This window comes from Corvus brachyrhynchos, unplaced genomic scaffold (assembly GCF_000691975.1).
Source record: "Corvus brachyrhynchos isolate BGI_N302 unplaced genomic scaffold, ASM69197v1 scaffold32, whole genome shotgun sequence".
Lineage (NCBI taxonomy): Eukaryota > Metazoa > Chordata > Aves > Passeriformes > Corvidae > Corvus > Corvus brachyrhynchos.
The window spans coordinates 7,166,945-7,186,015 of NW_008237919.1; the positions used below are offsets into that span (position 1 = coordinate 7,166,945).

General features: G+C 36.4%; 2 protein-coding genes across 2 annotated transcripts in view; one reads left to right on the forward strand and one right to left on the reverse strand.

Moving 5' to 3' along the window:
- Positions 1–304: 304 nt before the first annotated feature.
- On the reverse strand, positions 305–19,039 carry RPAP3 (RNA polymerase II associated protein 3). Its single transcript, XM_008632776.2, has 16 exons — positions 17,782–19,039; positions 17,083–17,223; positions 16,533–16,655; positions 15,223–15,350; positions 14,515–14,636; positions 14,111–14,181; positions 12,975–13,106; positions 11,481–11,608; positions 9,736–9,857; positions 7,983–8,053; positions 7,705–7,821; positions 5,694–5,905; positions 4,338–4,533; positions 3,654–3,751; positions 2,144–2,244; positions 305–1,060 (listed from the first exon to the last, which is right to left on the reverse strand). Exons 1-16 carry the CDS (start codon positions 17,932–17,934, stop codon positions 969–971), a joined length of 2,007 nt encoding a protein of 668 aa, XP_008630998.1. The 5' UTR covers positions 17,935–19,039; the 3' UTR covers positions 305–968.
- The window catches only part of ATP23 (ATP23 metallopeptidase and ATP synthase assembly factor homolog), a 20,633-nt gene continuing 8,896 nt past the window's right edge, over positions 7,335–19,071 (forward strand). The window contains exons 1-3 of the mRNA XM_017733167.1: positions 7,335–7,480; positions 9,387–9,393; positions 15,610–15,615. Coding sequence (XP_017588656.1) covers positions 7,454–7,480; positions 9,387–9,393; positions 15,610–15,615 — 40 coding nt within the window. The 5' untranslated portion in view covers positions 7,335–7,453. The remainder of the gene's footprint in view (positions 7,481–9,386; positions 9,394–15,609; positions 15,616–19,071) is intronic.

Sequence of the window (19,071 nt, forward strand, 5' to 3'; positions counted from 1 at the left end):
AGAGACACAGGCAAATTTTCAGACACCACCACTTGGATACTACAGCTAAACTTTAGAGTATACTTGACAAGTGCTGTTATTTCCTCCTGGTCATGTGAATAGTACACGTAATTTATTATGCCTAATGATCCCTCTTATTTGAGAATTTCAGTTAATTTCATGCTTTTGCTTTCTACTGTTGAGGTATTTTGCTTAGCCTCCTGAGTTGTCTTAAGGGGTTTATATCTGTTCAGGAACAACTGACCCACGAAGTTAAGTTTCACCAGATTATTTTAAAAGTACTCTTGAAAGAAGACAGGAAGTGTTTTCCTTTAAACTTTTAGTTTAATTCTACAGTATTTGTCTTCCTTCTATTCTGCAATTACAGTTGAGGTTCACAGGAAAAGGTTCAGAGGTTCTCAGCTACTCATATCTAAAAGTGGAGTTTTAGCAAACTCAAGTAAAAATTCTGTAATTTTCTTGCCAACATACCTCAGGTTCACTTTGCACAGTACAAATTCTGATGTGATGGATCTTTACAGAAGAGTGATTTAGGCACCTTAATAAAAAAATTCCTTAAAAATATAGTATCTCAATTAAACATTCAGTTTATTTTCTAAAATAAAAACCCCATGCATAATTCTAATATACAGCATTTGATTCTTACCAAAGACATGTTTACAAATATTTTTTTCCTTTTAATAAAGATCTCTATCTACAGTCCAAATCCTGAATGCCAATCTGCCCAACTGTTTTTCAGGCAAACAGATTCCACAGAAGAAACTGCAGATCCATATTTTTTCAGGTACTGGAAAACAAATGTATTGCAGAACTAAATAATGATCTCTTCAGGTACTTGCCATTTGGCTAACCCAAGTTTAAGAGTTTCATTATTTATAAAAAGCAACAAAATTTCAGTCTTTATAGCCTTCTTAGCTGATTTCCACATAAAAAAAGTGCAAATCCAGACATTTACATCAGCCATCTTGCTAAGAGAAAATGCCATATTTCTTCTCCAATTCGTCAACAGAAGCATCTTTTAATCCCATGTGGGTCACATGATTGAATAATACCTGTGTAACTGAAACAGAAAATCCCAACATGAACTGTTATTTTTGTGATTCACACTCTTAAGGTAAATTAATCCAATTCTTTCCTTGGTGAGAGTAAGGGGTGTACGGATTATACAGCTGAAATACAAATTCAATTTTAGAACTACTTGGAGGATGAACAGAAGTAGCAAAGCAAAACTCTCACTTTGTTTCAATGCCCAAGAGATGCTTAACAACACTTCCTTCAATATGTGTATAATCCAGGCCACAAACAGCTTTTAATTTGTTTACTATCTTGACACTATGCCACTACATCAGAAGACAAAAGTTAATGCCAGATGGCAGATAAAGCTTACATCAGACAAATAGCATTCATGCCTTTACAAGAGGCACTGCACTTCAGTAAGTAATTTTATTTTAAGGAGATTCACATTTCAAAAACTTTTAAGTATTATGGTTTTTAGTGAAACTCAGCTGTAGATAGTAAATTTAAATTTACATGGTTGCAGAGAAATGTTTTGCTTATGCCTCACTATTACATAGTCTCTCTGGTGTGCTAAATAAAGAAAATATTTGAGACAAAACCCACTTTTATAAACCATGAATTCGAGCCAAGGTCAACACAAATTGCAAACTAATGTGAGTGATGCCTCCGGAACAGAACAGACAACCAGGCTGAGTGCTTTAGAGATGTCTGCATTCTTTTGCCAACAGAAAAGTCAGGATTTGTCAAGAAATAGTTGTAAATGGTGGAAACTGTATAATCTGGATACCTTGGATCTCAGATGTAGAATTTCATACAAATTCATAAATTTGTAACATTACCAGCTACAAACTGACATGCTGGCAAAGCTTATTTTATCAGAATAAAATGCAGTGGTAATTCTGATTAAAATAAGAGGATTTAGCTCTAGTTTTCTAGTCTAAACAATAAATAAGGAATCAAAGGATTAGGAAAAATAACATGACATTCATATTAACTTCTAAACCAATAAAACGCTAGACAACTAAAGTGATTATTACATGGAATAAACAAGAATAGCACTAAGTTTTACATATTTTTTGCTAGATTCTACAGTATGACAAAGTAAGTTTACTACCAAATTACTTACTTTTTTTTTCTGAACCTGACATAAACATTACTGCCATATCAAATCTTTTTAATTCAGAGAGCCTCTGGAGGATTTCAAGGATGAGCGATGGCTCCTCTTTCCTGAAGATTATAACAAAATACAAAAATAACTACTGTTGATTAGATTCAGTAGCTGCAAGCAATATTAAAGAATTCAGGAACAAGAAATTAAAGGACCAATAGAATTTCCTTGTCTTTCATATTCCCTATCTTTGTCTTTCCTGTTCATTTGTCCATTCACAAAGAAAAAAGTCAATACCCAGAAACCTTTATGTAGGTATTATTGTTCTACAGAGCAAGAGTGAAGAAATACAAAAACCTAGACTGACACAAACTGACTGCTGGTCATGTACAGCATACCTACTACATGATTTAATGCTTACACCTGGCCATAACATCACCATTTTTATATGTATCAGGTAGTGTGAAAGGAAGCAGTACCTGTGGCCATAGGAAGCTCATCAAAAAGCTGAGCCAATTACAGCTGCCTTAATTTTCATCCATACAGAAAATTCCTAGATTGTGTTCATTTTACATTTTTCTGGCGAAGAGTAAACAGGCACTGCCTTTCTCACAAATACTAACAAATAGTATTTTTCTGTCATAACTTTGCATTTCTTTTGGAGGGAGACAGGACTTTTACCTTACAGCAAAAGATTTCAACTTCCTAGCCTTTTTATGTTGCATCATCAAATGCAGGACTGTATCTTCTAAGACAGCATTTTTCACCCATATGACGGATATCTTATTTTTCAAGGAAACCAAGGGAAAGACAAACATTGATTCATGCTTGCTCTTGTCCATAAAACAACACCGAAAAACATCGAGTGTGTGCTTCTCAGACAGTGTAATTAAGAAAAGCAGTACACTGTCTCTGACAAACAAAATTAACTTTAGGACTCAAATGATAGCATGGACAGAAATTTCAAAAATAATTTGCCAGGTCCTGTCTTATCAGAACCTGTCTCCAAAACACATTTGCCACAGGCAACTGTAAAATGCTAGCAGATAACTAAATCTGAATGCATCACAGTAAGTGTGGCATAAAACCAAAACCCTCTAAATTTCTCAGCTTTAGGAAGTTAAAATACAGGACAATGTGCAATTGTATGTGCTTACAGAATATACACACAGTAATATGAACAAAAGTTATTTCATACAGTCTAATGCTAGTTTCTGATGCTCTTTAGCACAGCACAGTTCAACAACCCTTAGAAAAAGTATTTTTTCACTTCTTTTCTACCTAATTTTTCAAGATGAGTTTCACTTCTTAAGAAGAAACTATTGAGTAATTCCAATGATTTCACTATGCTCATCTAATCCTGCGTGCTGAAAATCATTTTGTAGGCCTGAGGTTGGGACTAGAGAGAACATTAAAAAAACCCCAAACGCATAACAAAATACCACCCCCTCCCTGCACCAAAAGAACCCCAAACCCTTCAGAACAGCAATAAATAAGTAATGTAAAACAAAGGAGGAGTTAAACTTACTCAATGTAGAAGTCATGTAGAATTTTCAGGATCTGGTTAAACAAGTCTGGATCTAAGGATTTCTGAAACAGCTTTGCATAAAGCGAGGGCTCTATTTGCTATGGAAAAATTAAAAAGGGTTTTTTAGACAAAAAAATACAAGTGAGTAATGAGAATTACATATGCATTTTTAGAATGTCATGGACAATGCTGGAGTGCATGCAAGCAAAAAAACCAAATCACAGTATTTGAAATTACACAAAACAATTTTTGCTTGTTTGTTTGGGGTTTTTTGGTGATGGTAATTTCTAACTTCTCTTAAAAGAATTCAAAGTGATTTTTTTTCAAAATATATGTAAGCAAAAGTGCACATTAAGTAGATTGATGTGTTTCAGCATTTGCTTAGTTTAAAAATGTCACTATGTCTAATTACCCCAGAAGCACTCATTTGAAAAATCAGAATTTAATAGTTATTAATGTATTTAAGTCTTTAAAGAACAAGGGCCTGTATTTGAAAAAAAAACGCTGAGACTGTACTTCAAGCACATCAGACTACTTAGTGTTATGTGAAGACAATTAAAAAAAGGGACTATTTGTACACTTAAGACACTCTAAACACAGCTATCCCTTCCACCTAAGTGTACTGTTCCTTCAACTGATGCTGAAGAAACTGTCCAAATACTGTTAATATTCTTTGTTTCATACCTTCAGGTACAAGTACATATTTTCTGGGCAGTCTTTCAACTTCCTGAAGTCAGATTCAAGCTGGAAAGAATTTGCAGGAATGGGAGGAACTGGAGAAGCAGACATAAATGACATTCTGATTTCTTTTTCTCTCTGTTTGCTTGCAGGAAAAGATGGATGCAATGTTGATGAAACTCCTTTCACATTTACAGGCAGCCTGCAAAGGTATTTTTAAACACATAATCAAATAAACTTTTAAGGAAATCCTACAGTGAGACCTAATTGGAGATCTTTCTATTCATTAAAAGCTAAAATACTGATTTTTTTTTTTAAATAATGTGTTTTAGCTTAAGCAGGTATTTTAAAAATCCCTTCAAATTATACAAGCTTTATATTCGATTCACCTTTTCTAAAAAGCCACATCTGTAAATACTTAAATTTACTCAGCCTCTGTCTACTTTGTTTCTGGAAATAAATGCATTTCATAGTAGGTTTCTCCCATATATAACTGCAAGGAAAAAAAATCACATTTTCTGGAATTTCATAATGCAAAACAATAAACAATGTCACATGGATGAACTAGTTTCAACACTGATAGCAGTATAATGTATATTTGTCCCATAATTTGTTATTTAAGTCCATTTATTTTTTAGAAATTAAGAAATGGCTAAGAACATACTTTTTTCTTCAACACTTCACAGTAAATCCATCTAACTGAGCTAGAAAAGGTGGGTGGGGCCAGTGTTTTTCAAAGAAATTCTTTGATCAAGATTCCTTAAAAAGTATTTACTATTAACAGAACAAGGCAGTGTCAAACCAGTGGACAACAAGTACAGTTCTAACACTGAGCAAAGACAAAGCTTCTGTACTTCAGCCTAGTTTCAGCAAGACAGACTTGAGTTTGCCTAACTAACACAGTGTGACTTAAAAACCAAGCACATCTGAAGCTACCACCTGCCTCAGCAGAGGAAAGGGTGGTGACACTGATCTGCTCCTCTTCTCTCACACAACTGGGGTACAAAGAATGCTTGAACTCTGTTCAAAATCTATTCTAAAACAATACAAATAAAAGTCACAGCTAGGGAAGATGGAGTGCCCAAGCAAGAAAGAGTATGGCATGCAGGAAAATATCATGAATTTATATTTGCAATGCAAGACTGAGTTTTCCATCTGAAACTAAATAGATCATATTTGTCTCAACCACTACGTGGTCAAAGAGGCAATGTGCAAGAAGTGCAGTTTCCTTCAACATTTCCTTTTTAATTCAGATTCTTCAAAGTATCTTCAATACCTCACCAAATGCAGACATCTGGAAATGAAGATCACATTTTAACTACATTAACCTTTTTAAAAGGGGATCAGAATTATTATACTTACTGTAATGGTGACGTATCACTGATTTCTTCTATTTTCAAGTGCTTTGCTTTTGGAGTATCAACTGTAGTCAAGAGATCATCCTGATCTAGAGTCTCTGTTGTTTCAATACTCACTGAATTCCTCCAGTTACTGACTAAAGAAGTAGTGCTGGGCAAGTCATCATCTGATGTATCATCATCAACTTCTTCAATATCTATTCTTCGCAATGGCTTCTGAACAGAGCACAGACCTCATGTCATGTGTGGACTCAACGTAAGTGTTTATACAGACCCCAGACACAGTGCTGTGTAACTTAAAAGAATCTTATGATAACCAGTTACCTCTGTAGTGGTGCACAGAGAAGACACTCTGAATAAAGGCAAATGGCAAAATCAGGAAACCATAAAATTCTACATGAAGCCTGATATGATAACTTTATTACTTTGTCCTCATAAACCAGTATATCCTTACCCTAGAGGATCTCAATATGCCATCTGTTTTCCCAGTAATAATTAAAATGCATACTTTTTCCCACTAAGGCTGAATAGGCAAGATCTATGATATACTTTGTCCCATTATGGGGTCAAGCTTTGTAATTTAGCAAAAAAAAAAAAAAAAAATCATAGCAACATAGGCCTTGGCTTAAAATTTTAAAATTTCAAAACTTCAAAAAAATTTCAAAAGTTAAAATTTTGATGTAATAAATATTTGTAACTCAACCCTTCTGATTGACCACATTACATATATACTAAGGTAATTGATTCCACTACATGCTAAAATGCTTCAGCTTGTTTAATCTCTGCACGATCCCCATTATTTTTGACCATCACCTAGTGACACTTTCACAGGTCTTACAAAAAAACCCCTCATCACTTCTTACTTTGGAACTTAATTTCCTGAGCATGAACACAGTGTATATTGCTCTAGAAATACAGATGTGAATGAACATGATTAAACATACTCAACAATTTAGACTTCTAGGAAATGGCAGTACTAAAAGCACAGATGTTTCACCTATACTTATTCTACCTTAACAGAATAACAAGAGGAATACAACCAACCTAGCATCTTCACTTAATCTAGCAGTCAAAGCGAACACTTAATAAATATAATTGTCTATTATTGAAGTATTTCAGCTACTTCACAACAAATTAATTTAGGTTTAAAGAAATATTGTATCTAGTTATAGAAAGGCTATAATACTCCCCCCTCCCAAAGGATCAAAATAACCACACATTTTCTACTAAAACTATCCATCTGAATTATATTATTGATGAAGATAAACAAAGGTTTTCAAACAGCATGAGTGCATACACATACAAAGGATGAGCACACTTTGTATTTACACAACTCATCGCTGAATATATAAAGATTAAATGTACTAAAAGAGGAAGCATAATACATAAAGAAACCTGGTATTCCAGTTTTTCATCTATAGCTGATTCATCTGACTATAAACACTGATAATTCATAGTCCAAATATATTGCTTATTGAAAATCAATGCCAGCTGTCCTACAGTTTACATGGATGAAAATGTATGCTCAGAACTCGAGAAGCAGCCCTAGGTGACAGCAGCATATGACACAAGTAGGCAACGTTTTATAACCACTATGGCTGCTGTAAAAACTGCAAATAGCAGAAGAAATGAAGGAAAGTTTACCCAGAACTTCTCAATCAAACACAGAGATTCAACTCTCTCCCATTTACTCTCAACTGCAGTGTTACCTACAGACACAAGACAGTGCTGTGGGGCTGCCTGCCTATTCCACGTTATAAATGTATGCATGCACCACGTTTGCTGAGGGTGGTACTGCAGGCTGAATGCTTACATCCCCACTGCTATGAACTTCAGCATTTCCATGTGTGTATATGTCCTTGAAAAATATCAAAAGAGTAAATCTATACATTTTTGGCTTTCCACAGGCAAGGCTATCTATCAGGAGTTAGTCTACAAATACAGAAAGCAGATTTTAACTTTAAGCTCTACTTCTTCTCCCATCATTACAGAAAGCAGTTCATGTAACAACTTACTGTTGATTTAATCTGTAATGGATTATCAATCAGTTTCACTATATTTTTAATTTCCGTTTCTTTTATCAATACTGCAGGATATTCTTGTTGAGTCTGCTGTTCTTTCGCAGATAATTCCTGAAAAAAATGGCAAGTTGTCCAAAACATCAGGTGTTTGATGAATAAATACAAGGTATGTTAAAAAAAATGTAATAAAGAATAAAAACCTTCTAATACTATAGCCTTAAACAAACTCCCAAACAAACAAAACCCCACTATACCCAAACAAGCATACATACATTCCTTATTTTAGTGAGTTCGTTTATTGCTTGTTTATTTCCAGGTTCCAGCTTCAGAACAGCTTCAAAATCTGAGTGAAAAACAACACATAAACTGTAGGTATTTCAAGTTACAATGTACATGTGGCAGATTTCTAAACCTTCTATTTTCCTTTCATAGCTCTAAAAATAATTAAAGGCAGGTAAGTGACAAAATGGGCAGGGTTGAAAGGGACCACATTGGAAAGGACCACCAGTGGGTCATCTGGTCCAACCTCCCTGCTCAAGCAGGAGTGCGTTGCACAGGACTGCACCCAGACAGTTCTTGAATATCTCCAGTGAGGGAAACTCCACAACCTCTCAGAGTAATCTGTTTCAGTGCATGGTCACCTGCACAGTAAAGAAGTTCTTCCTCATATTCAGTGGAACTCCCTGTGCATCAGTTTCTGCCCATTGCCTCCTGTCCCATTGCTTGGAACCACCAAGAAGAGCCTGGCTTCATCCTTCTGACACCTTCCCTTCAGATACTCGTAGACATTGGTGAGGTCACCCCTCAGTCATCTCAAGACTGAACAGGCACAGCACTCTCAGCCTTTCCTCATAAGAGAGATGCTCCAGTTCCTTAATCATCTTTGTCACCCTCTGTGGGACCCACTCCAGGAGCTCCACGTCTCTCTTGTACTGAGGAGCCCAGACCTGGGCACAGCACTCCAGATGTGGCCTCCCCAGGGCTGAGTAGAGGGGCAGGATCCACTCCCTCCCTCTGCTGGCAGTGCTCTTGCAAATGCACCCCAGGATTCCATTGGCCTCCTTGGACACAAGGTCACACTGCTGGCTCATGGACAGCTTGCTGTCCACCAGGACCCCCAGGTCCTTTACACAGAGCTGCTTCCCAGCAGGTCAACCCCCAACCTGTGCTGCTGCAGGGGTTATTCTTCCCCAGGTGCAGGACTGTGCATTTACTTTTTGAATTTCAGAAGGCTCACGATCCCCTCCCTCCATCTGCTGGCAGTGCTCTTGCAAATGCACCCCAGGATTCCATTGGCCTCCTTGGACACAAGGTCACACTGCTGGCTCATGGACAGCTTGCTGTCCACCAGGACCCCCAGGTCCTTTACACAGAGCTGCTTCCCAGCAGGTCAACCCCCAACCTGTGCTGCTGCAGGGGTTATTCTTCCCCAGGTGCAGGACTGTGCATTTACTTTTTGAATTTCAGAAGGCTCTTTTTTGTCCATCGCTCCAGTCTGTCAAGGTCCTTCTGGAAGGCTCACAGCCACCTGGGGTATGGGCCACTCCTTCCAGCTTTGTGTCATCAGTGAACTTGCTGAGGAGGGATCTGCACCAAGTCACTGACGAACAAGTTAAACAATACTGGGCCCAGTATTGAACCTTGGGGGATACCACTAGTGACAGGCCTCTAACTAGACCCTGCGTCATTAATTAAGACCCTCTGGGATTTGTTGTTCAACCAGCTCTCAATCTGCCTCACTGCCCACTTATAAGTCGTTCTAACACCTGTATTATGACTGACTTTTTAAACAAAATTTTCAAACTATTTCTTACTACTTACCATACATAGCAACAGCTGTAATTTCACACAAAACTGTCTTCCCATTATGTGGGTACCAACACCCAAGTTTTTATACCCATTGAGCGAAATCCAACAGAAATCCCTTAATTTTTAACCTTTGCACTGATAATCTCAAGTCAGAAGATCAGGATGTCCTTATAATGATCTCTTACCTACGACATTTAGGCCAATTCGAAGTCATACCTTGAATAGCTTCCTTTAGCTTTCCAAGAGCAACTCTGGCAGCTCCTCTTCTGGCAAAAGCTTTAGAATAGGAAGCATCTAAGAGCAGAGCTTGTGTGCAGTCATCTTCTGCCTCTTTGTACCTCAGCAAAAGCGTAGTACAAAATTAATAATCAGTTTCAAGAGGCAGTTTCAACTGAAAAGACAGAGCTACCCAAACCAATTAAAATATAAAGGTAGATCTTCATTACCTACATACATAAACACATCACTGAGGGAAAATGTGAAATAAAAAACTCCCATAAAATATGATTTCTCAGCACCTTGAAATTTCAGCTGTATATTTTGGTATCTCATAGAAAAGTGTTGACTCTTTTTAGGAACACAAAAATTCACATCCTCTGTAAAATAAAACCCACTTAAAACTTGCCAGAGCAGAGTCCACTTTAAAAATTCAACAAAGTCAGTACCATGGCTTTGTACTTCTGAAAACCAGAAATACCATTACAAACAAAGAAAACGTACAAGAAAGGAGAAGTATGAGAATAAGTTTCTCTACATTTGGAATTCTGTAACTTGTCCTTAACTATTTCAGAATAAGAATTCAGTATATCCTTGCATTAATGTCATTTGCTTCATTTTAAGATTAAATTTCCTCATCCCATTTATATTAAATTACATTAGATCACGATTCCACTATATGTTTATTAGAAGTATTTTCATTCATTCCTCCACTTTCAAAATATCATTAAATTTATGCAAATTAATTTTTATTTGCGGTTCTCATCAGTACTAGCAGTTTCTAAGAATACCAATGGGCTTTTGTTGCATTTTATGTTTTCTCCTCTTTGAAATGTAAAGACCCATGATACAAGATTTATCACAGAGAATCAATTTTCTTGCTTGGTCATTCAATTAAAGTATCACTTTCACTGAATCTCACAGAAGATTATTTGCATTATGATGTCCTTTAAATTGCAAGTGTTGTGTCAGAAATACTATCCAGGCAACCTATCTTATCCTAATTACAGATCCTCATTTCAGATCTGTCTCTACTGATACTCAGCCACGTCACGTGAAAACAGATGACCAACATAAGCCTCTGCTCTCTGCTTCTCATGCTACCAGCTTACAAGTTTTAAAACACCACAACATCACAGAGTCAAAAGAAGTTCACACCTAAAAAACGGCTGTATGGAACTTAGATAATTTGCCAGAAAGCATTAATTTCCCTATAGTTTCTGGGTTATTTGGATAAAACTTAAATAAAAATAAAGAAGCAACACATACGCGCCTCCATCAGTGAAGCTAAAAAAATATTTTAAAAGGTAACAATTTCCAGAAAAAAGCTTATATTCATTCCCTCTAAAGTCAGAAGTTATAATCCACTTCTTTTTACAGTGCTGACTGCGTTTAGTAGCTGACTGGGTTTTATAGTCAAAGACAAAGCTCTGGGCAGCTCCTTTCACAAAGGTGAATACCTGAATTTTGCACATAAAAGAACAAAAATCCAACTTCAGAAACCATTATTTAATACTGGTGCTATTTTATTCCCTCAGAACTTGTTTCCCACAAATTGCATTTCAAGATCACACATACAGATTTGTTCCCTCCCCTTTACTGCTTTCAACATGATTTACTCTATACTGAATTCTAACAAAAATTAGAAGGAGTGACAATAACTCAACTTGAGTGAAAATCTACTGGATCATTTTTCCTTCTGATTTACAACAAACAAACGATACAGCATATGCAATTCCACTTACTTCTCAATCTTTAGGTAGGCCATGGCTCTGTTAGCTGGCAGTAGTGCATTGGTGCCATCTGCTGCGATACCACGGGTATAACATTCTATTGCAGCCTCGTACTTTCCTTCTTTGAAATAACCATTACCCTGGAATATTTAGGTCAAAAAAAAAAAAAACCAGCATTGAGAAAATCTAGTGCAATGAACTTTCTCTTACCCTTTTTAGCAGAGAGGGTCACAACATTACAAAGATGAATTGCACAGACCACCCACATCAGGGCAGACAGTTATGGTGTATTTCTTCCTATCTAAGTTTGGAGGCAGAACACAGAAAGAATCTTAATATTTTCTAATACTTCAAGGATAAAAAAATCTTTGCTACATGCATAGTTCAAATGCAGACTTGTAAGTCTACAATTTGTTATTTAACTTTATGCTTGATGTACAGGATAACCTACCCTGTACCTCCTGAATTTAAACACAAGCTGAACCTTTACAATTCCCCTTTCCAGATGATTTTTTGCACTGCACGAATTCATCTTTATCCTGCTCCATAAAACTTATCCTCAAATATTACTTGGGTCCAACTGTTGTTGTTTTCCAATTAATGCTCCATACAAGAAAATTACATTATTTTTTGTTTGTTTCTGGGGACTAAAATTACCTTTTGCTTCTCAGCACTAATTTGAAGCTGCACATGTTCTTTGCTACTACTCTACTGACTGACAAATAAAAGAAAGGCCACAGTTCAGACTTGATAGGATCCATGTTATCAGGAACAAGCCTGCAGTGAGTCAGCTCTGCTGCCAATGAAGTACTGCATTACACTGAAATTTCTCTTCTGTGACCTATTCAAACTCTTGTTCCTTAATGCATACTTTCATTCTTATCTAATTACCTCTTACAACCAATACAGCAAACCTGAATAATGGTAAGAAGTCAGAACTTACATAGCTAGGTAAGTGAACAGAAAAATTTTAGTTTAGTTTGGTAATTTTATTTACTGAGAGTGGTGAGAGGGAGAAATTGATAAGCCAACTGTGAGTCAAGACTGCGTATCCAGAAATACATTTTTATTGTCATTGCTGCCTGCACCACAAAGTCCTTTTTGTAACTACTATTCATCATGTCATCAGAAGTTTCAAAACAAGAAATAGTCCACAACTCCACTTGGACAAGCAAGCATCAAGATGCTTAAAAATGGAGAAATGGAATCTTTGTAAAATACGGTTTAAGCTCTACTTGTGTTACCACGTATTTGAAATTTAGCACGTACAATTTGGGCTGTAAAAGCTACCTTTTATAATTATTCCTTCAGCTGAATCCAAACAGAACTCACTGGACCACTCACCTTCCTAGAGCCCAAAATAGGAAACAATGAAGGTAACATCAAGGACATTGCATTTATGAAGTTCAAGACAGCATCTGGTTTAATTTATACATTTGCATAACAGCACAACACAACCCTTTTCTTTGCTAGGTTTCTCCCGTTCCACCAGAACCTGTGACTTACCAGATCTTTTTCTGCAATTGCCTTCTGCTTGAGCTGCTGCTCTTCAATGCGCTGCTTCTCTTCGTCTGTTAATCCTGTTCTGATCGTATCTTCAAACTCTTTCTGTTCTGAACTTTCTTTTGATGACAGAGCCTGTGAAGAATGTAATTTTTTCCCCTAAGTATTTCCCCATTTAAACATTTTCAGAACATAAACGAAAATAATTTTTAAACTTTTAAGATAAGAAAATCTGCCAAGCTTTTTAACAGAAGTGCCTGTGTTGCAAATTGAATGCAAATTGAAGAGACAATTTAAAAACAATTTAGAATTGTTTCTTGAAAATGTATTTCTATGAGGGACTACAAGTCAGAATAATGCTTGGTAAACAGAAAGTATGTAACTTCTGAAGCACAGTGTGAAATGACTCATGGAACCTGTTTGTATACAGCCCGATTCAGATATCATTTATTTCTTCAATTACTGGAGACTTTGTGTCTTCATTCTGAAAACAAATTTTTCAAGCACTTTCAAAAATACAGTTTTGTAAGGCGTAAATCGTTCATATAGTAGTGACAGGTGTGCTTATATTTACTAAAGTCATCATAATCAACATTCTCCTCCCTGTCATGAAAGGGACTTATATTAGAGTACTTTGTTCTGTTCTTAGAACATCTTTCTGGTTTGGTTGACCATAGCAATCTGCGGGACTACAAACAGGGTAGCAGTGTAGTTTTATGGCCAAGAGAATACAGGGGTTCTCTCGTGCTGTGCTTCCTTATACCAAAATACTAAGCATGATTGAAAAAAGCATTTACACAGAGGGTAGAAAATGGGGGAAAATTAAAAAATAAACCAACCAACCCACCAAAACCTAACCAACCACCCAAAGAAAACCAACCAAAAAACAACAACAAAAAACCCAAAAAATCCCAGATGGTGCACACATACAGTCTTAGTTTTCCACTATTACACTGATGTCTGCATATATGCGAGCTTCTCCAAAAGAAACTCCATTAAAGATTTTGACCTCAGTGAACTTCAGATTCCAGAAAAAGCGCATGAGAATTTGTTGAATCAGTTCTTAGAAATAAAATTTGACACAGATATAAACTGAACAGGGCATATAAATTTATGTTAGGGCCTATTAGTCTTATTACCTGATCAATTTTCTTCAGTTCATTTTTTGCTTCAAAGTTGTTTGCATCAAGCTCCAAAACTTTTTCATAATCTATCAGAAGACCAGAAAAATATGTTTCAGGTAGGAAGCACAAACCAGTAAGCAGAGCATTCCTTTGAGATAGCCCTTTTTTGTAGTTACCCAAGAAGTCTGAGATATTTAAAGGAATGCAACATTCTAAAACAGTTAAAGCTGAATTATTCTAGAACTAACATCTACAGCTATCATTTGGACTTGCTACTTGAATTTTACCTTACCAAAAGAATATGCAACATGGTATTTCAGTTCTTTGTTTATAGGAAATGAATATTAAATTCCTACATCAAAGAAGCAGATCCCACAGGTTTCTATGTATTTTAAGAAAACAATTTTTAAAAGACCCACCTTCTTTAGCACCTTGAAAATTTTTCAAAGCAAAGCGAGCGGCCCCTCTTCTCGCATAAGCCTTTATGTAATTTTTATCTAAAGCAAGTGCTAAATTGCAGTCAGATTCCGCAACAGAAAACCTATAAAAAGAATGAATGAATAGTTTGGACACATCAAGGTAACAAACCCCAAAACTTCAGTAGTTTATCTTACTTCGAGCCTCTCCAAGTTCTTGAGAACATGGAAATCTCACATGCTTCACAAGGGGCACAAACCAAGTATTTACACATTTCTTGATTCAGAATACATTAAAAGAAGAAAGGAAAACAGTGGTCAAGAATCTCTACTCCCACAGAAAGAATAACCAACTCCCCTGTATCCTTTCTTCACCCAAAACAAATTAAAGCCTTAGAAATAGAGCTCACTGAATCTGGAAGGCAATTTCACTTTCTCTTCCTCGTTTTTCTTCAAGTCTTACACACTGTAACACAGAAGATGGCAAGCTTCTAGTGTGCAAGCAGAGGAAAAATTGATGAGGGAGACTACCAGATTACTTCTCCTGGTGATTTCTACTTTACTTTGTAACTGGTGGGCAGGTTGCAACAACAGCCTTACACAGACTGCAACACAGCATGATGTATAAATCCAGAATTAAAATTAGACCAAAAATCTGAAGGTAGCATTTTAAGTAAGAAAATATTACAGATTTAACAATGCAAGTCTTACTTTTTCATTCTATAAAAAGCTGATGCTCTGTTTGTGGGCAATACTGGATTGTATGGATCAGAATGCATCCCTCTAGTATAGCATTTTATAGCTTCATCAAAATTTCCTTGTTTAAAGTAGTTATTACCCTGTGAATAGAAAAAAGCCTTTTCAGCAAGTTACTGTACATTGGCAGAAACACTGCTAATTAAAAACCCTAAAAAAATCAAAACTTGTATTTTAGAATGCTTAAATATTTTTAACATTTCTCATGAAGTACTGCTTTACCGTGAACTACACTTTCTAACTAATATATTCTAAGTGTCCCATATTAAATAATTCTCATGACACATTCTATAACATGGGTCTATAAAATACTGATTTTAAGTATCTGTAGGTTATTTCCAGAAACGTGTAACAAGCACATATATCACTACTTAAATTACTGAATGGGGTTTTTTTTTAAGTTTTTAGTAACTTGATTTGGCATCTTTGCTTTCCAAGTCAATATTCTCATTTCTCCCTCCTCTGGGACACAACTTTTCTCTCATGCACCCTCAATGACTTCACTGCAGCCAAGATAATAATGGCCAAAGATATGTCAATTTCTCAGTGTAGACTACCGATTACAAGTCAAGGAATTTCCACAGCAGCAGGGACAGAACACAAATATCACCCATAGAGACAACTTCAAACAAACAAACAAACAAACAACCCCACAGAAACCCAAACCAAAGCTAAAACTACTGAAGTCAAGTATTGACTGACAGATGGGTTAGGTGATTGCTTACAAACAAAGAAATTTTTCAAAAACTCAGAAGCTGCTGCACAACTTAGCCTCCTTCTCATAGCAACGAAGCCTGAGACAGATCTCTCTCTATATCCTACCTTATTCAGTAAAACTGAACCGGTATGAACTTGCCATTACTAAAGCAAAGAAGTTCACCCATCATTCCCAGATGTATTGGCCTCACAAAGGGACTACTTTTAAATTCTTGTGGATTTAGTTTGGGGCACTCAGATGTTGAGTTCAGGTAAAAAACAGTTCGCTCTTTATCAAAGCAAAAAATCACCAATACATTTATTATCATAAGCAAACATTAATTAGAATCTGACAGGCTTGTTGCTACCGACAATGAGAAGAAATAGAACTGCAGTGAGAATTTTCTATTTTGGAATAATGGGAAGGAAAACAGACAGAAAGACTTCCAAATAGGCAATTCTTTTACCAGACGTGCGGTCTCAGTGCATGATCTTTTAAAAGAAAATTGCGAATGCTCCTATACTTAAGTTGCTACTTTACCAATAATAAACATCTGTAATTCTATAACCTTTTCCTTCTCTGCAAGAGCCTTTTCTGCATCTATATGAATTCCATCTTCTTCAGAGTCTGATTCTGGAGATACAGAATCATGAGTACTATCTTCTTTATCAAGTTCTTCAAGTATTTTATCCTGGAATCAGAAAAAAACAAAAAAACCCTGTTGTCTTCATTATAATTTAACAGTGCAAAATAATACAAGTAAGATTTTAGGAGAATTACTAATGTGTCCTCCAATACTCACAGTTGTGCTTAATATTATACTCTACTATAATTATGATCTTCTAACAGGTCTATTATTAAAACAGGCTTTTTTCCCCTTAAACTCAAATTCAATTTGCTGAGTGAAAGCACTGTCAATAGAAAATCAAGTATTTATCAATATTCCAAATATTAAACATGTAACCTTTTTGGCAGGCAGCTCCCCTATGTTCATACAGTACCCAGCACAGTAAGATACTGACTGGTGGACTGAACTCTCAGCACTGTAACAAAATCTTATTTAACACAGAATCAAGTGGGGATAAGACTCAGGTAACAAAGCAAATATTATGACTTACCACATCAAGTTTTCCCCATGCTTCATAATCGTAAGATTTGATCTTATTTTTCTTGTTTTCCTCAGAGGTTATCTTTGAAGGGACTTTATTTTTGCTTTTCTTCTTTTTCTTAAAAGCTTTGTTTCGAATTGGTGGCAAATTCTAAATTGAATTGAGTAACTTATTATGAAACAGATGTGTGAAAATCACTTGCACTGAAGGATCTACAGTACTTGTATCTAGACAGTATCCATCTATCAGCAAGCTGTTCTCATGACTCTACAAAACCACTAAGAACAATAAGCATAAATCTTTCAACACATAAAAGGAAATATTACACGTATGATACTAAGCTGAGTTTTAGAAGACGACTCTCTTCAGAGCATCAGTGAAGAATAACTTCAATATACTAAATGTCAGCAGTAAATTAGCAATACTGATATTGCAAACAGAAATATTCTCATAAATCTACCCAGAACCAATAAAAAATTTACTGGCCTCATCACTTCCAGAGGCTACTGCCCCAGAGCTCTGCTGGTGGTGCAGTTTACAGAGGAATCTCTGGTTTACTTCAGATGAAAGACATGTTGTGAATTAGTTTGTGCCTTCTATTCAGGTATTTTAAGTCAACAAATGTCATTTAGCTAAAGCAAAACATAATTATTATGAAAATTATCACAGTATGAATAGCTGTGTTGACACTGGTCTTGTGTTCTTTACCTCTTCTGGGACCCCACTCTGTTTCCTGAGTTCAGAATCCACTTCTTTAATATCTTTTTCCCAGCTCTCCAATTCTCTCATAAAATCCTGCAGCTCTTCAGCATTTTGCTTCACTTGCAGCTGCAGTTCTATCGCTTTACTTGGTGTGCTCATTGTAATCTGCCGAAATTCAAGGAAAAAAGCCTTCTAAAAAGAAGCTGAAAGTATGTAGTGAAGGAAGCTAGCTACTTCAAAATTACAATTCAGAAACACCCCCCTATTTGTACAGTTCATAGCACAAAAATCTGAAAGAATGAAGCAAACATGTTTTGAAAACAATCATGATTAAGTAACTCATGATGAGCTAAATACAAACTTAGACGAAGAGAGTTATGAATGGTTGCTAACTATAACCTCTTGATGGCAAGCTTCAGGATCTGTTACAAGCCTCATGGAAGTATAAATAAGCTATTTGTAGAGACACTAAACATAAACACAGTTAATGATTTCTGTGGTACAACGTGCTATCCATATTACAGACAAGGGTCTCAAAGAGATGGAAAAACACGCTGCATCATTACTACTGAACTAATGCTACCAAAGCAGAAATGTTTTTACAGACTCAAGAGTAAGCAGCTGAGCAGATACCTTGCTGCAGCAGTCGTACTTCTCCCTAGTTCATACATAGATGGTGACATGCTTACCCTGAGCAACATACTAGGTCTATTTGAAAGGAAGCAGAAACTTTCAGTGAAGTGAGAAATACATAGCATTAATCAAATTTCCAATTAAGGAGCCCGTAATTAATTTCCAATTATATTTTTTTCTACCTTCCGCTGTTGTCCCACCCGGACCTAACTCTATAATATTCAATCTGTTAATATCGCGCAACCTGGGCATGGACACATCAAATATTCCATCCAGCCTAGCACTTCTAGGTAGCTAGAACAAGACACTTAAAAAATGCAATAAAATGCCTTGTGATCTGCTGAACTTTTCTTTTTCCTGTCACTGACTAAAACAGTATTGCCATGAATGCGAAAATCTAACATGAAATCTGGCTGTTTGTTCTCGGCCATTCTAAAGCATCTTGCTCAAGCGTACAAAGTCAGCCTGCTCCGTTACCCACTAGCCGCATACAACTTAGCAACGACCTGAATCCACGCACCGACAGCAACCTCCTTGCGGCACAGCTCTTACACCCTTCAGGGCACTTTTATTCGAATCTCAGTGCTGGGCCCTCCCAACACCCGAGGGCTGCTGGTTCCAGCGATTCCCTTGGAGCGGCCGCACCACGCCGGCGCCCTGGCC